General features: G+C 44.4%; 1 protein-coding gene across 13 annotated transcripts in view; it reads left to right on the top strand.

Moving 5' to 3' along the window:
* Positions 1–15,875, top strand: part of dlg3 (discs, large homolog 3 (Drosophila)) — an 89,545-nt gene extending 73,670 nt beyond the window's left edge. For 8 of the 13 annotated variants that reach the window (XM_019871224.1, XM_019871225.1, XM_019871221.1 and 5 more), the window contains 11 exons: positions 594–708; positions 4,414–4,590; positions 5,065–5,140; positions 7,014–7,116; positions 11,021–11,062; positions 11,311–11,361; positions 12,013–12,114; positions 12,192–12,364; positions 12,476–12,585; positions 12,679–12,770; positions 12,854–15,875. In XM_019871224.1, coding sequence (XP_019726783.1) covers positions 594–708; positions 4,414–4,590; positions 5,065–5,140; positions 7,014–7,116; positions 11,021–11,062; positions 11,311–11,361; positions 12,013–12,114; positions 12,192–12,364; positions 12,476–12,585; positions 12,679–12,770; positions 12,854–12,960 — 1,148 coding nt within the window. In that variant the 3' untranslated portion in view covers positions 12,961–15,875. Of the gene's footprint in view, positions 1–593; positions 709–4,413; positions 4,591–5,064; positions 5,141–7,013; positions 7,117–8,280; positions 8,327–11,020; positions 11,063–11,310; positions 11,362–12,012; positions 12,115–12,191; positions 12,365–12,475; positions 12,586–12,678; positions 12,771–12,853 lie in introns of all 13 variants that reach the window. The other 5 variants (XM_019871227.1, XM_019871232.1, XM_019871233.1 and 2 more) reach the window with 2 other exon arrangements.
* Positions 15,876–16,731: the final 856 nt, after the last annotated feature.

Here is a 16,731-nt window from a genome sequence, read left to right on the forward strand (position 1 = left end):
GAGCCCATGTTGAACTTCATTAATTTGTAGAATATGTGTAATTAATTACCTGTTATGGGACATCGGCATATGCTTTAGCCAGATCTGTGATAAACCATCTGTTCCGGGGCTCATTAATCAATGCGAGGTTTCATTCAATTTTCTTTTATTCATTTTCGACTCCATCCTGAGACGCTTTTCCCATTGAAACCACCCACAAAACACAGAATTTATAGCCCCTTTATATTACACCTGATTATCACAACCACTTTTTTTCTGAATGCTATCCATCCATTTTCTATAGCCATTGTCGTCATTAGCGGCTGTGGATAACCGGAGCCTATCCCATCTGACTTTGGGTGAGAAGAGGTTTACACCCTAGACTGGTCGCCAGTCATTCAGTTAATCCTTCACATTCACAGCTATGGACAGTTTAGTCTTGGTGTACAATCTTTGTACTTTGGTTGTATTACGTGCAACACGTTGTTAATATCCTGTCAAAATGAAAAAAGAACAAAACAACCTCATGTTGGAGTAGCTTCTTGCAGGTGAATTTTGGCTACATTTGTCAACTTTTTTTAAACTTTTTTGCCCCCCCCCCAACCCCACCACAGAGTACAGCCGCTTTGAGTCCAAAATCCACGACCTGAGGGAGCAGATGATGAACAGCAGCATGAGCTCAGGATCCGGCTCCCTGCGCACCAGCGAGAAACGCTCCCTCTACGTCAGGTAAGATGAAGGATGCACTCTCAACTTCGGCTAAATACAAAATAAGACTAATCTCGCATTAATGAACCGCGGCTGGCCTGTTGGAAACTTGGGCGATGGGGGGGTGGGGTTGGGGGAATCACATGATGTCAAAAGCAGATACACTGTTGCCCGGCAAGGATTAAATGGTGAAGCCTCTTACTTCATTCTTGCCTACAAATAAAGTCAACCACCAAATGCCAACTATGAAATGGGCCAAAAGTATTTTCCATTCTCTCCAGGACATGGTAGTCAATGAGCACAGTCTCCACTTCAGTGGTCCTGAAACTGGGGCGGGGGGGTGTGAGGTGTAGTTTGGGGTCTGCAAAATAAACTAGCAAATAATTCAGTCATCCATCATTTTTAACCCAAATGGCATTCCTCTACATATACTGTATAATAAAACAGAAACTGATTGCTTCTCCCAATTTTAGCTTTGGACCAATGAAAAGCACTGATATGTCTGTGACGCATCACACAAAAGGAACAAATGGACAAGAAATAAAGGAGAGCGTGTGGATATTTGAGATGCTATTGGCAATTGTCGTCCTATTCATTAACTGTAATTGTACATTGCGGCAACAAAGACTCTCCACGCTTCACTTTTTAGCCGCAGGTACAAATGAAATATACTGAAGTATTTGTAAAACAAAATATTTGTGCTGGATCTCCCTTCATACCTGAAAATGTTTGGACTTTTAGATGGGTTCAAATCGATCAGGTTGAGGGAGTTGTTTGGTGGCAAATGGGCATGTGTTAAGATTTCTTCTCAAAACCCAAATGGACACACAGCGTGTGTAAGGTTACTCAAAAGACTACTTAAATCAAGTAAATCAATGTAATGATAACCCCCGCTCTACTTAAATATTAAATACTTGAATTCAATAGCAGCCAGTGAAAGTCACTCTGGTCAAAATGGAAGCCCCGCAATGCCACTGTCCCCCACCTCCCAGTTAAAAATAATCGCTTGATGAGCGACTGAGCCGTTGCATGTTTTGGGAACAACACCTCTCTAACAAGAACATTCCACAAGAGTGTGCTGGAAAGCCAGTCCAAGCTTGTGTAAGGCACTTCCACAGTACACGCGTGTGGATTAGAGTGGCGGTGAAAAGAGGCTCCGCCGTCCCCGACTTGAGGCGATCCAGCCACAAGCGTTTTACAGTCAACAAAGCAATACTTTCGAAAGTCCTTTTATGAAGATGCATACAAGTCATTTTATGGGTTTACTTGTTGTTGGTATGTTTTAGAGCAAACCCTGACATTCAAAGGGGACAAAAACAAAGTGCAAAAAAAAAAAAAACAACCTGCAAGCACTTCATGCCCTCTAAAATGTTCAGAATTGCCGAAATATTCATGGTTTAAACCTTAAAGGGGAACTCGGGAGAAACATTTTCTCTATGTGCCCCCACTGGTCTCAACAGGGTATTCTGATTGATAGTGACTTTGTGGAATTAGAACGAAGTAAATGAATGCAAGTTTCATTGAAAACAATTTCGGGAAAAAAAATCAACCAACTCGGTTATGTCGACCACAATCATTGGTTGACACTAAACTACAGCAAAAGCAGAGTTGGCAGAAAAACCGATTCTTAAAGGCTTAGTTTGTGACAGCAATCAATTGAATGCAGACTGAAATTACTGAGATGTTTCAAATGCCGACAATTCCCCTAAAAACTTTACTAAACTAGCGCAAATGGAAAATTTGGTGAGAAGAGCAGTGAGCAATAGAATAGGTCATGCACTTATCCAGTCCATTTTTTTTCACGAATTTTTTAGTTGTTGAGGGTTTCAGAGGCATTTGAAGTGCTCATTCTGTGTTTTTTAGAACATTCCATAAAGATGGTGGCTGCTTGTCGCATCATTTTGACATTCTATAGACCTCTGTTGTCGACTGAAATTGATTTCGAAGTGCCCTTGGCCTTGCATAGCAAACTCCCCAGCTCACCTGCTTTCCGGTTTCGGTTATGTGACGTTCATGGATATTCTTTTATTTTTTTTTTCCTACTCAAAAGGCGTTGCTTCTCCTCCCTTTCAAGGCCGCATAGATTATGACATCACATTGTAGACTGACACTGGTTACTGTCATAATACAACGGCAAACAGAGGCGGTGGAACCGGTGAGTCACGCCAGAATCAAGGTGATCAAAGTGAAAGCGCTGTGTGGCGTAACTCCACTACGCCCAAGTTATTTGAGTCGCCCCCCCCCTGCACTCAACACTGGCCCACTACATACAAGGCTGGATTGCGTTGGATTCGTCTTTGTATCCGGGCTCTTATGAGAGGCAAGTAGGGCCTAGCCTGCGCGGCTTACTAAGAGCGCAGCAATGTTGTAAAAGCCGTCTCACTATCCAGCCGATGCATGTCCCGCTGGCCCTGCCTCAGGAATGTGGAGGCGTTGATCCTGCAAGGTGAGCTTTGAAGCGGGGGCGAAACGCAACAAAGCAGTCCAGCCACGAGTCGCCTTACCACTCGTCGGCCCGCGGAGAAAGTGGAAGCAGCAGGGAAGGTGGGGTTTGCAAGAACCAAAGTGGCTTGGGGATGTAATAAAGTAGCATTCCAGCTGCCCGTCCGTGTCTTTGTATTGTTTGATCATTTGACGTATCCTCCAGAAACCGTCTTATAATTCTTCTTTGTGCATATCCACCAGACATGACTTGTTCAATCTGTGACGCCACGTAACTGATGACAGTGCTTGTGCTACAGCCTACATAGTAATGGATTGCGTTTTCATCACTACATTGTAAAATGTAATGACATTAGCAAGTATCGGTACTTGGTATCGACAAGCACTGAAAGTTACTCTCTTAAAAAGTGGTATTAGTGCATTCCCAGTTTGAAATGAATTGAACAGCATTCCAGTCAACCCTGCTGTTTTTAAATGTGCTTTGTAAATAAATTGGGATTGCAATGGAAAATCTTGTAGTTGATCCAGTTGAGTTGGACCTGCAAAGCAGGTATGAAGAATGTGCAGTCTTGTAACATGATGATGACACGTTTAGACTGACAACACAGAGAGCGGAGACTTGAGGCCGTGCCAATGCAAAGCATGCAGTGCCATTGTTTGGTGTGTGTGTGTGTGTGTGTGTGTGTGTGTGTGCGCGCGCGGGCGCACAAACATACATAGCTTGCAACTACAATGAAATTAATTTTAAAAGAAAGAAAGCAGGTTACAGAAAAATAAGTAATTGGAACAAATCACTGTTACCCTGTGGAACATCATACAAACAATTATTTCGAAACAAAAACTTGTATGCTGTAACATAAAAGCCCGTCTGTGAGGTGAAATGCACATTTTCTATGTTTGCTTCACTTGATTGTGTTTCGCCCTAACATTATAACCCTCATGCAGCCTAAAGTAATCGGAAAATTAATTTGAGTAATTTCTCCAAGACCGTTAGAAAAACCGTTCAGGGTGGAGCTAATTGATATTTCAGTTTTTAAAAATTCGGCATCTGGGCCAGTATAGTACTTGGGCTTGTTACAAATCCCTATTGCTGACTTCATAGGACTTGTGATTTGAGCATCCACCACAACCAACAAACAAGCGGTTGTGGTAAAAAAAAAAATCTCAGTCAGACAACATCTGAACCAGATTATAGCCCACATTAATGCTGTGCATACCCCATCTGCCAATTTAGGACCAAAACACCAAAAACTGAAGCCTTCTTTTTTGTCTTTCTCTTTGCAGAGCTTTATTCGACTACGACCGGACGAGGGACAGCTGCCTGCCCAGCCAAGGGCTGAGCTTCTCTTACGGCGACATCCTCCACGTGATCAACGCTTCCGATGACGAGTGGTGGCAGGCCAGGCTGGTGACACCTCACGGGGAGAGCGAGCAGATCGGGGTCATTCCCAGCAAGAAAAGGTACCTTTGAGCTTCTGTTGTAAAAAGCAAAGCATCTGTTGAGTGGCGATCCTACAGAAGAAATCTTCTACTGATTATCCCGTTGATTAATCGAGTAATCGGATCTACATTTATTTTGTATCAGTAAACACAATGTCCGCGTGAGCTGTAGCTATTTGTACACTTGCGGGTGCAAGCCTCACTTTCTACTCTAGCGTCTGTGACCTGGAGTGTCTACTTCAAAAAGGCGGGGCCTGGCCTGGTGAGTGCAAAAAAGAAAAAGGGGAGAGAAAAAAAAGCACACACACACACACAACCAACACACACTAGTCTAATCTGAACAGGAACGTGTGAATCAGCTTTCCTGTGTCTTGTTTAGACAGCAAATCTTTTGATTCTGTCAATTTTCTTTGAGTGGTAAAAGAAGACTTGGTCACAGCTTTGTGCTCTCAATGCTGCTTGACAGCAAGACTTTCTTCAACCTATTCTGTCCAGAGTGGAGAAGAAGGAGCGGGCCAGGTTAAAAACAGTCAAGTTCCACGCCCGGACAGGCATGATTGAGTCCAACAGGGTAAGTGGAGCGGAGGAGCCGCGTGGGAACGCTAGGAAAGCCCACACGAGGAGCCGTCATGTTGCCACAATACAACCACACGACACACGCCAGTCACACGCTACACCAAAAACATTTTGCACTCGGTGAGTATGTATGTACCGCGCTTCCTCAAATAATGGCCTCAAGGCAAGTGGGCGCCAGGTTTTTTTTTTTTAATGCCACTGATATAGTGATTATGTTTGAGCAAAAATAATGCAATGACATCATTTTGAAGGGCATTACAGTATATTTGCAACTAAACAGAGGGGAGACAAAATTATTATTTCAGTACAGTAGTTATACTTTTTAAAAAAATATTTTTGTTTACCGATTAACAGTTTGAATTTTGTCATGGAAAATTAGCATCTTGGCTCTGCAAAGGTTGTTTTCCAACTGATCTAATCAGTGCTCACCCAAATGAAAGCTCAAATGAATAAATATTACATCATGCCCGTAGACTGACGTGTTTTTAATAAACGTATCAGGACTTCGAGCGCGCCGTAAGCTCCCTCGATACATTGACCTTGGAAAGAGACAGACTCGTCACGCCGGTCTCCCTGTCGATATCGGGTGCCGGTCGCTAATCTCTTTAAGGTGTTGCTGGGCGTAACGAGTGTTCGCAGAACCGATGGGGCGTAAATAAAGCGACAAAATAATACGAAAAGCTGCACCACAGACGCAGAAAGCTCTGCGAGCCCATCGATGCTCATGGTTGTGTCGAATAGCATTACTGCTGCAGCTCTTTAAAAAAAAAAAAAAAAAAAAGAGAGAGAATCTTATCAATCCATCTTAAACGATAAATGCTACTTGACCTGAATTGTAATACATCAGTATCATTGGTAAATATTTTCCCCCCAAAATGTATCAATACATTAGCAAGCCAAGTGAGCAACGATTCCAAATCCCCAATGTCCATCTTAACCCTTTCAGGGACAGCGGCGACCACAATGGACGGCTTTTCAGGTTACGAGGTGCATGAAAGGGTTCAGGTCCATGGACTTGAACGCTCTTTGTCCTTACTCGTTCAGGAAATTCTCCACACTAGTCAAATGACTAGACAGGACTAGTAGAAGGGTTTTGTCCCGTTGGTAACATTTTCTTCTCCTATGAGTGAATTTTTGTCCTACTGGTATGCAGATCTTGCTAGTAAATTACAGGGCAAAACTTGTACGAGTACTAGTTACTAGTGTTACACAGCAGTTTGTTAGCAAGGTTCAATTCTGAACTCATTTTGTTGGATCTTTATCAATAGTTGAGTTGAACAGTCCCCGACAAGTGGCGGTCGTCACAAAACTACTGGTTAACAGTCATTCAAAACAGTCGTTCTACTAGTTCAATGAATTGTCCTACGAGTGAGGGTAAAGAGTGTACACGTTTTACATTTCTTATGTTCAGACATTTCTTTAGTTTTTCTTTACTGGGGCGGAAACGAACATTTGCTTGGACAAAAGAAATCTAAAACCCACAGAACGTACAAGTTGACCTTAAAGCTGGATATCAAGGATAGCAAAAACTGTACATGTTCAAACGGCTTTCGACTACGCCGCCGGCCGGCCGGCCATTATATGAGGAAGCGTGTTAGATCGTGTGTATTGTAACGACAAACAGTGTTTTCGAAACAGAAGCTAGCCATTTGTGTTCATATTCATCCATGACCTGCTTCTCATTTCATTATGATTTGATGTTTGCCGTACATTCCATTTTATTGTTTTGCATGCGTGTTGAGTACAGTCATTGAAATCCATTCTGTTTTGTTTTTTTTTTTATCTGTGTGTATGTGTGTGTGCATTTGCCCTCTCATCTCCCCCTCCCTGCCTCCCTTCCTCCCTCCACGCCTCCCTCGTGGACAAAGCAGCCGGTCAAAGTAAAGCGCAAAAAAAGCTTCAACCTGTCGCGAAAGTTCCCGTTTTACAAGAGCAAGGAGAATATTGTGCAGGAGTTGGTGGAGTCTGAACGTGAGTACCAGCTGCGTCACACAAACGGGGAGGGAGGGAAAGGGGGGAGGGTCTCATCGCTTTCATCCTATCTTTTCCTCTTTTCACACTTTAAGTTCTGTCTGTCCATCCGTTATCCTTCCTTCCTTCCTTTCGCTCACCTCCACGGACGCGTTGCTCTCATGCGGCAGTGGTGGGCCGCGCGCTACGTGTAGGCAGAGGGGCACAATTTTTGGACTTGCTACTTGCTTGGCTAAAACTTGGGAAAGAGCCGACTTGACTTTGACTTGACCGACATGACTGAACAAATCTTGCCTGTATATATTTGAAAGGCTCGTGATTTTCTACGCATCTGGTCTCGGGTGCAAAAAAGTGGTTTTATTATATATATGAGTCGCCTCTTGAGCACGTCCTCTCTGTGCCCAGTTTTCCAGGCCTGACCGATCAACCTGAGATTAATCCAGATGTTAATTTAGAGTAAAAGTGGGAATGATAGTCATTTAGGTTCAGTATGCCAGGAAAGTGAGACGCAAGGATGATAGATAAAAAAGCAACGTCTTCAGTCTCGTATGCTACGTTAGCCTAGCAACAGGGCTAAGCCAAAAACACGCACGTCACAATAACAATATACACAATGGAGTGTTGTATCGTACACGACTGAGTGCAAAGTGGCTAGCGTAGGAAATTTTTGTTGTGACCGACCGAGCAAGATTGTATGACTTGACTCCACTAGCTTAAAATTCAGTGTTGACCAGACGTGCTTGATTTTTGCCACAGTAACGTGGAATGTGAAGTTTAAGACTTGAGAGTGACTCCGATTAACTTACCTTGCACCTCTGCCACATGTGACCGCCTCTCCGGTGCCCTCCAAGAGGAGTAGGTGGCTGTGCGTATGTGTGCGCGTCGCATGCATGCATGCTTGTGTGTGTTGTTGTCGGCCGCACAAACACACTTCCTAACAACTGGGCCGCTGCACGACTTGAACCAGGGCAAGAATGTCACAAAGCACTGATGTACACATGGATTTCAAAGTGATTTTTTTTTTTCCTCCCGCCTCATTACCGCACATGCACACAGAGCACTCCTCCTCCTCCTCTCTGCCCCGACTATCACTAACCTCTTCTTCTTCCTGTCTGCTGTCTTCTCTTGTCTTTGTTCTCTGCTCTCACCTGTCGGGACATCTAGGACTTCCCGGGGTTAAGCGATGACTTTTATGGATCAAAGAGTTTGAGTAAGTGTTGTGGTTGTCCCCTGAGCACCGGTCGAGCAAGGGGGGGGTGGGGTGGGGGGCTGTGTCATGGTGGCAAACCAAATTCTCACTGTACATGCACTCTTGATATGGATTCAGGTTAAACGGGCAAAGGTATTGGGACACCAAAGTGCCAGCAGAGCCTCCAAGTGGGAGGATTTGTAGTTGACGGACTTGAGTCTTTTCCAACCTTTATTGAAACAAAGATAAGCGAGTCTCACTTCACTTCCAAATGTACTAACGCAGTGTGAAATGCTGACCTGTCTAGTTGGACACAGAACTTTTTTTTTTTCTCACTTGTGTGAATGGTGACGGCTGGATGCGGGTTCATTGTTTCTTCTGCCATCTAGTGGAAGAGCTTTTGATTGTTCTGCATGTCGCTGGCATTTGATAGCCAAACGGAAATGTTAGCATAACGTCGACAGTAATTCTAACTGGTTGGTGGTCAGCGAACTCGGGTGCCGGTCTTCTGTTTATGGTGTTTCAGAGGACAGTTCCGTTTGTCGGCTTGCCCCGTTTTCTTTGCAGATAACAATCACTTGAACACACCCTGTCCAAGAAGATAATCACTAGCGATTACCTGTTAGAGATCTCTGCTCATCAGGCCTTTGGTTGCAAAGAGGGGATCCTCAAATTTAGCATTTGAATATGTGCACCCTGACAAAGTCTTTCTGGACCTTAAATACAAACAATCATCAGCGTGTCCCAATACTTTTTTCCAGAGAGCCTTGGTAAGTCCACTGAATAAACAGTTTGCACTTGTGAGTGACAATGGCTGTCGGTTAACGACAACGGGAGTTGTGTCAAAAAAGGTGACGCGCTCACTGGTATCCCTGTTATTGGAGCAGGCTGTTGCTACGGCAACGCGGGCATAACAAAGTGCCGGCTGCTGTCTCTCTCCAGCAGTCAGTGGAGTACCACACTCCCTGTTTTCTTTGGACCGCCCCCGACGTGATGACGTGTAGCACGAGGCGACGGTGTTTGGGGTATGATTGCATCTCATTTGGCAGGAAACGCTTGATTTCCGATTGCCCACACTGAAAACCGCTTCCCCGTTATTGACACTTGGATGGCTGCCACGCGCAGCACGACTTCTGCTTTCTGTCTGACCACTTTTTTTTTTCTTCCTTTTCTGGTTAGCTTAGAAGAGTGATTCCCAACCACCGGGCTGTGGAGAAATCATAAGATTTCACTGAATTGGACTGAAAAAGTATTTATTTACGACAAGTAATGGATCGTTGTTCGTCTTCTATGTCGGTGAAAGGGGAAAATCCTGCAATGAATGACTTGTGTACCTGACGCCCACAGTATTTAAATCGTACTGATGGAGGAGCCAGATGAGGTGGCTCGGGCATTTGATTAGGAAGCCTCCTGGACGCCTCCCTGGGGAGGTGTTCCAGGCATGTCCTACCCGCAGGAGGCCCCGGGGACGACCCAGTACGGACACGCTGGAGAGACTATGTCTCCCAGCTGGCCTGGGAACGCTGTGGGATTCCCCGGGAAGAGCTGGAAGAAGTGGCTGGGGAGAGGGAAGAGTGGGCTTCCCTGCTAAAGCTGCTGCCCCCGCGACCCGATAATATTCAAAACGATGATGCCAAAACACTGTTATTACAAACTCATCTGCAACATGACAACATTAGGGAAAGCCTCCTAGAACATCGGAACTTTACGAAAGGTTAATCAGCGGCACATTAAGTGATGGCGGGTGTTTACTGACTCCCCATTCACGTGAGTTTGAATGTGATTGCTTACATTTGAAAACCGCCACGTCCTCATCGCAAAAGGATGTGCAGACTTGTGCAACCACATCTCATCATTTAAGTTCAAGAGTGTCAAACTCATTTTTGTCACGGGCCAGATTTTAGTTACAGCATCCCCTGGAAGGCCGTTATGACTGAAACCATATAAAGAAATCAAGAATAACAGTTTATCCATCTATTGTTTAAGTTACTGTCCTGAGGGCTTTGGTCACAAGAAAATTCTTAAAGTATCACTCTTATTTATGACAAATGAGAATTTGAAATTTTGGTCGAGATTTTAGCAAGCATCGTGAAAGTTGACATCTTTGATTTGCTTTCGCGGGTCACATAAAATGATGTGGCGGGCCAGATCTGGCCCCCTGGCCTTGAGTTTGACACCTGTGATTTAGTTAGACAAGTTATAGGTCACTTTAACAGGGGATGCATTTTAATTTTTTTTTTTTTTTCCTTGGGCTTTTCTTCTTAAATGACCAAATCAAGCATTGAAAGGGGTCGGGGGTAGACTTTTTATATCCACTGTATGGAGCCCCCCATAAAAACTGCCATAAATATCAATTGGTGAGCGACTTAGTTTGCTTTTTATCAGCTGTTTCCGATTCATCGGGACCTGTTAGAATGGTAATAGTTGTGCGCTCTGCCAAGTAGTCCCGCATGTCACCCTGAGGAAGTCCGATAATTAAAACGAGACGATCATTATTTTGATAAGCATGTACTTATTGTGACATTTTCATTTAGGTCACCACCCCCCGCACCCTTAAATCAAATATGCCCCGGGTCAAAGGTTGGGAAACACTGGACTAAGATTACGACCATCAACCACGTGCCTTGAAATTGATCTGACGTGACAATGGACGCTGAAATCGCCCCTCCCCCCCACATCGGCTAATCTGCAACCTTTGCTCTCCTCCCTTTTCAGAATGCCTGACGTCCAACACGAGCGACAGCGAGAGCAGTTCAAGTGAGTCGCCTTGCGCCCTGTTTCGTCTCCTCTCCGCTTGGTTTTGCAAAATGTTGCGGGTGGGCTCGGAGCCTGCCACAAAATGGAGCCTGCACGTTTGAGTCGGCGTTTTTGCAACGAAAAGGACAGAGAGTAGCGAAACAACAGAGTGCACCATTCGCGCCACGAGGAATCGAAACATGTTGGCGCGCCAGCGGGGTGTTAGCGGCCATCTGATGACTCGATTTGTGTTTTTCATTTTATCGCAGAGGGACAGGAAGACACAATACTCTCCTATGAGCCAGTCATCCGACAAGAAAGTGAGTATTTTTTTCTTGGAGTGTTGTTAAAACGGTCTCTTTTTTGTTGATTGCATCAATTACGTTACTCGGGGCGAACAATGAGTACAATTCAAATCAACATCATCATCATCAACCCCCACCTCTGCTTCATTGCAGCATGTCAGTAGGCTCTATTTATCATGATCATTATTATTATTTTTCCATAAATGTGTTCCATCAAAAAATCCATTCTTATTCTGTACCACTCAAAGGGTCAGATAGTTGATTTCTTTTTATCGTATCTAGATAGGTTGAGTGCTTTGGATGGGATTGTATAATACATTCCGATATACTTGCGATGTAACAATGAGACACGGAAGACGATCCCAACTAAGCGACCCTAATATGTTGTTTTTCGGAGAGGATCCAGCTCGCTTCAAGGTTGAAAATTACATCACCAATGTTAGTTTTGTTAGCCCATGAACAGTTCACCTTATCTGTTAGCATTAAGCTAGCAGACCTTTCGAAGACAAAAGTTGTGTGGTGGGTGCTTCAAACTGCTTGCTTGGCTAATAAAGATGATTCTGGTTCTGCTTCAATACGCAAGATGTAATTGTCTTGGGGCCGGACAACTTTGAAGCTTCTGTCAATGAGCCGTTGACGTTTGTGTTGCTTTTGCGTCAACCTCAGTCCACTACACAAGACCCGTGATCATCCTGGGCCCCATGAAGGACCGCGTCAATGACGACCTCATCTCCGAGTTCCCTCACAAGTTTGGCTCCTGCGTACCCCGTGAGTTGACAGCACACACGCACGATGAACCCGCACAAAAGTTCCAAACGAAGCCCGGCTGACTTTCTCCCCGCCAGACACGACTCGTCCGAGGCGAGAGAACGAGATGGACGGTCAGGACTACCACTTTGTGGGCTCGCGCGAGCAAATGGAGAAAGACATCCAAGACAATAAGTTCATCGAGGCGGGACAGTTCAACGAGAACCTTTACGGGACCAGCATCCTGTCTGTCAGAACTGTGGCTGAACGGGTACGTAAAACGGGCACCGCCGCAAACGTATTTGTGCGAGTACGCTCCTCTTTGTCGTCACCGGTAATACTGTGTGTGTGTGTGTGTGTGTGTGTGTGTCATCTTCCACAGGGGAAGCACTGCATCCTGGACGTGTCGGGCAATGCCATCAAACGACTGCAGCAAGCACAACTTTACCCGATCGCCATCTTTATTAAACCAAAATCCATCGAAGCCCTTATGTAAGTGGTCCGCTCCGAGTCGACGCAACAGGGCCGGCCGACGCCCAACATCCCACCTAACTTTGCTATAACGTCCCCGCGCACCCCCCGCAGGGAAATGAACAAACGGCAGACGTACGAGCAGGCCAACAAAGTCTTCGACAAGGCCGTCAAGCTGGAGCAAGACTTTGGAGAGTTTTTCACAGGTAAGGGTCCGTCCGCTCTCGCTCTTTGACTTCCATTGGACCAACCATAACTGTGCGGCGCGTGTTTGTGCGCGCATGGGTAGCTATCGTCCAGGGCGACTCGCTAGAGGAAATCTACAACAAAATCAAGTTGATCATCGAGGAGCAGTCCGGCCCGTACATCTGGATCCCTTCCCCGGAGAAGCTCTGAGCTCGCCACCCACCATCGCGCCACCACCACCATCTTGCATCGCCGCAGAGTCCCCCTCTCCCAAAGCACCCGCCATGCCTAAATGCCCCCACCACCACCACCGCCCCTCCCCCGCACCTCTTTTTACAACAATGTTTCATATAAAGTTTTAGTGTCATCATTCTGTTACTCTCTAAATGGAAAACAAAAACAAAGTCTTATCACCATTGATTACTGTGACTGTGCACCCCCTGCATGAATTTCTCAACGCCATCCATTACACACTGGAACGGAGACCCGTCTTTTCTTGGGGAGGGGTCATGCGAAAAAACAAAAAAAGTGGGTGGGGGGTCAAGGGAATCGTTCCTTTTGGTCAACGGATGCAAGGTGGAAATGTTTTCGTGAGGAACACGTTGAGAGAGACAGAAAATGAGAAAGGAGATGCAGGGGGGAACAGAGACAAATCACACCGACTCGGAACACTTTGTAAATGTTCATCCAATCTCATTGAAAAAGACAAAACGTGAAGATGAGACGTTTTGGGTTGTTTATTTTTTTTGTTTTGTTTTGTTTTTGTCCTCTTCCCCCCAAAGTGACTGGATGAACGGAGCCCTACTGACGGTACTGTTGTTTCTAGGGAATTATTTATCATCTCCACAGGAAGAATCCCTAGATTTCTATTGTGACATCACAAGATGAATAAAATCCTACAGATTTTACTATACATATAAATATATATAAATACATATATATATATATATATTGAGAGCGAGAGCGCGCGTGAGAGAAAAACAGTTTTACACTTCACTCGAATGGTCTATTTGGAGGGCTTGTGATTCTTTTTCTTTGGCTTGTGCTTTTTTCTTTTTCTTTCTTTTTTTTTTTGCGCTGATCTTGGGTCAAGGTGGGGGGGGGGTGGAGACGTGTAAGTGGGCTCTGCAAAACACCAAACTGCCTTACATCCAATACCAATTGACTACCTGTTGTCCTCCTCCGAGTGCAATAGCACCCCCACACCGCAACCACCACTACGACAACAATTGATCCACCCAATTAGGATTTCCCAGACCCGCCACTCCCCAAACCCACCAACAAACTAAAGAGTGTGGAGCTGCAGACCACCCTCTTACACGCTCTGCCTTCCAAAGAGATTTTTGGGGGTTGTTTTCTGGTTTACTGGTCACACGGTACTGTCCTATCTGCTGCCATGGTGGCAGCCTTATGACGGGTAGAACAAGACATTAATTGTACTGGATGTCATGCCCATTTAAAAAAAAAAAAAGCTGCTTTGGATTGTCCAAGAAAATACAACAACACTAAAGTTGAGCCTAATTAAAAGCTTTGTGTTATCGATATGAATTATTCATGATATGCATGGACGACTGGACTGGATGGGCGAGGGGTTTAAAAAAAAAAAAAAAGAGATCTTTGGGTTTGGGCTGAGCTCAGGAATCTCAAACATACGACGACTGCGAGGCCGCCCGAAACGCAGCACGACAATGGCGCCCGCGCGCAAGCAAACAAGCTTCTTATCGTGAAGCTCAACTGTGAAAGGGGATCTTCTCTTCTTTTTCCTCCTCCTTCTTCCTCAGAGAGCCAAACCCCCTAACAGGAAGTGCCAACTTGGACCTCTCTGGGTCCCCCACCGACCTCCCCCTCCACATTCCCTCCATTTGTCCTCTTACTCTCCTTTGCCAGACAAGCAGCTGTCATCACCTGTGTCTAAATCCCCCTCCGCCGAGTTCAGGGAATAACTGAATGGAACACAGCCATTTATAAACTGTTTGCAGACTGTTTCAAAGGGTGTGCTAGCTGTACAATGTAAATAAGCCCCCACCCCCACCCCACTCACATCCCTCCAGCATATAACCCCCACCCCTCCCTCACCTATGCTTCATGCATGTGTGATTGAAAATGGGACAGAATATGTTTTAAAGACTACAAATGTCAGGTAAGTCAAGTTTGAAGCTATAATTTCCAAACAGAACAACAACAACAAAAAAGTGCTGTATTGTTGCTCTTAGTCTTCACATGCCTACGGAACACATCGGCGCTCCGTCAAAGGAGGGGAGGCCCTCTTGCCAAAGTGTCTGCGTGTATCCAACAAAGGCATCTATATACAGTAGATATGCTCACAAAAAGTTTGAGATATCGGGCTTTAGGGGAACATATCTAAAATGAATTCGACAAAGTTACAAATTAATCTCCTGGGATTACATTTTAAAGTATGCCCCACTAATTACGTTTATTTTTTTACACATTTATTTACTTCACTTTTTTTTAAAAAACATTCATACGTGTAAATTCAAATGCGCACAGAAAATACTGTATTTAAGGCGCACCCAATTCAAGTGTGCTGCAGAGCTTTTTTTTCGGAAAGGTCTGATTTCTTTGGATTCCAATCAAACAGCGCAGAAGTAATTTGTTGAAAGAACATTTCACTTGATAAAATTATTTGCTAGCGCTGAACGATTTTGAAAAATAAGATATTTTTATTCACTATCGTTTTAATTATAATAGGCGATAATTTTTATCTAAGGCCCTCGTCCTCTTTTTTTAACAAGCAATAAATTATCTGCGTTACAAGAAACAATATCAGATTTATTTCAGATAGATGTATTGATCTCATAGCTAAGCAAGATCTTCTAAAACGAAAGCGGTCACTGAGCTGGGTGTCATCAGTCGTTTACAACAGACTGGAGGTGTCACGAAAAGGCATTTAAAGCGCATTTTAGGTTCATGCTGCCATTTAACGCCAAAGCCCGATCGCCCAAACTTTTTGCAGCGTCATTCATGAAGGATGGAGTGGAAATCCAAGCTGACTGTTAATGAAAAAGCGCTCGCGGTATCGCCAACCTCAGTCAGCCATGTCCAAGCCCAAAGACTTCACTCTTTGCTCTTTCCATTTTGAGGCTGTGATGTTATAAAAAAAAAAAGATGGCCACCTGTGCGTGTGTGTGCATCATTGATGAGGCTGACGAAAGATGACATCATTTTCTTTACTTTTTGTGGGGGCGGCGGGGGTCTTTTTTGGCTGGGGGGGGTGTTCTGTTTATGGCACATGTGTGCAGTAAGTGCTTGCAAACATGAACCCTTTTGATTGTACAGTCCAGTTGTCTCCTTGTGGCCACAGATGGTTTACAGCCTGTCGGGACACTCGGGGCCCAATCGGGCTTCCTTGTCCTAGTTCACCAGGTGAATGCCGTCCTGCTATATATACGATTATAAAACAAGTTTTTTTTTCCTTTGGGCTTTTATTATTTGGGAGGACTTGACAAGAGTTTATTTGTTTGGAAATAAAATATGTGACTAAGTTACGATTTTTGCACGCTTCTTATTACACGATGGTCAAACTCAAATCAGATTTTTTTTTTTTTTGGCCCAACACAGCAAATTGTCTTCTTCTTGTTTTCTGCTAAATTAATATGGTTTGTTATTTTATTTTGGGAGAAAATATGAAATCACTATTGCATTTTTTCTCCAAAAAAATCTCCCCACCAAAAACACTTTTACAGTCTCTCAAAATTGAATTCCTAGTTTTGTTTCTAGTTTCTAAATAGATTCGATATGAGTGACAGTGAATGAATGAAACTGAGAACTATGAACTACTGAATTGTGGCGATTATGCGTGATAAGTTTTTGGTGGTGGTTTACCGACATGAGTTGCTCGTGCCCCATTTTATAATTTAGCAGAGATTCAAACACTACAGTGTGTGGTTAGCGAAGCCCGATGTTGCAAAAGATTATTTCAAAACTCGCGCACATTCCCAGCTTTCTTGTAGGTCAAACTAA

Source organism: Hippocampus comes, unplaced genomic scaffold (assembly GCF_001891065.2).
Source record: "Hippocampus comes isolate QL1 unplaced genomic scaffold, H_comes_QL1_v1.1 scaffold83, whole genome shotgun sequence".
Lineage (NCBI taxonomy): Eukaryota > Metazoa > Chordata > Actinopteri > Syngnathiformes > Syngnathidae > Hippocampus > Hippocampus comes.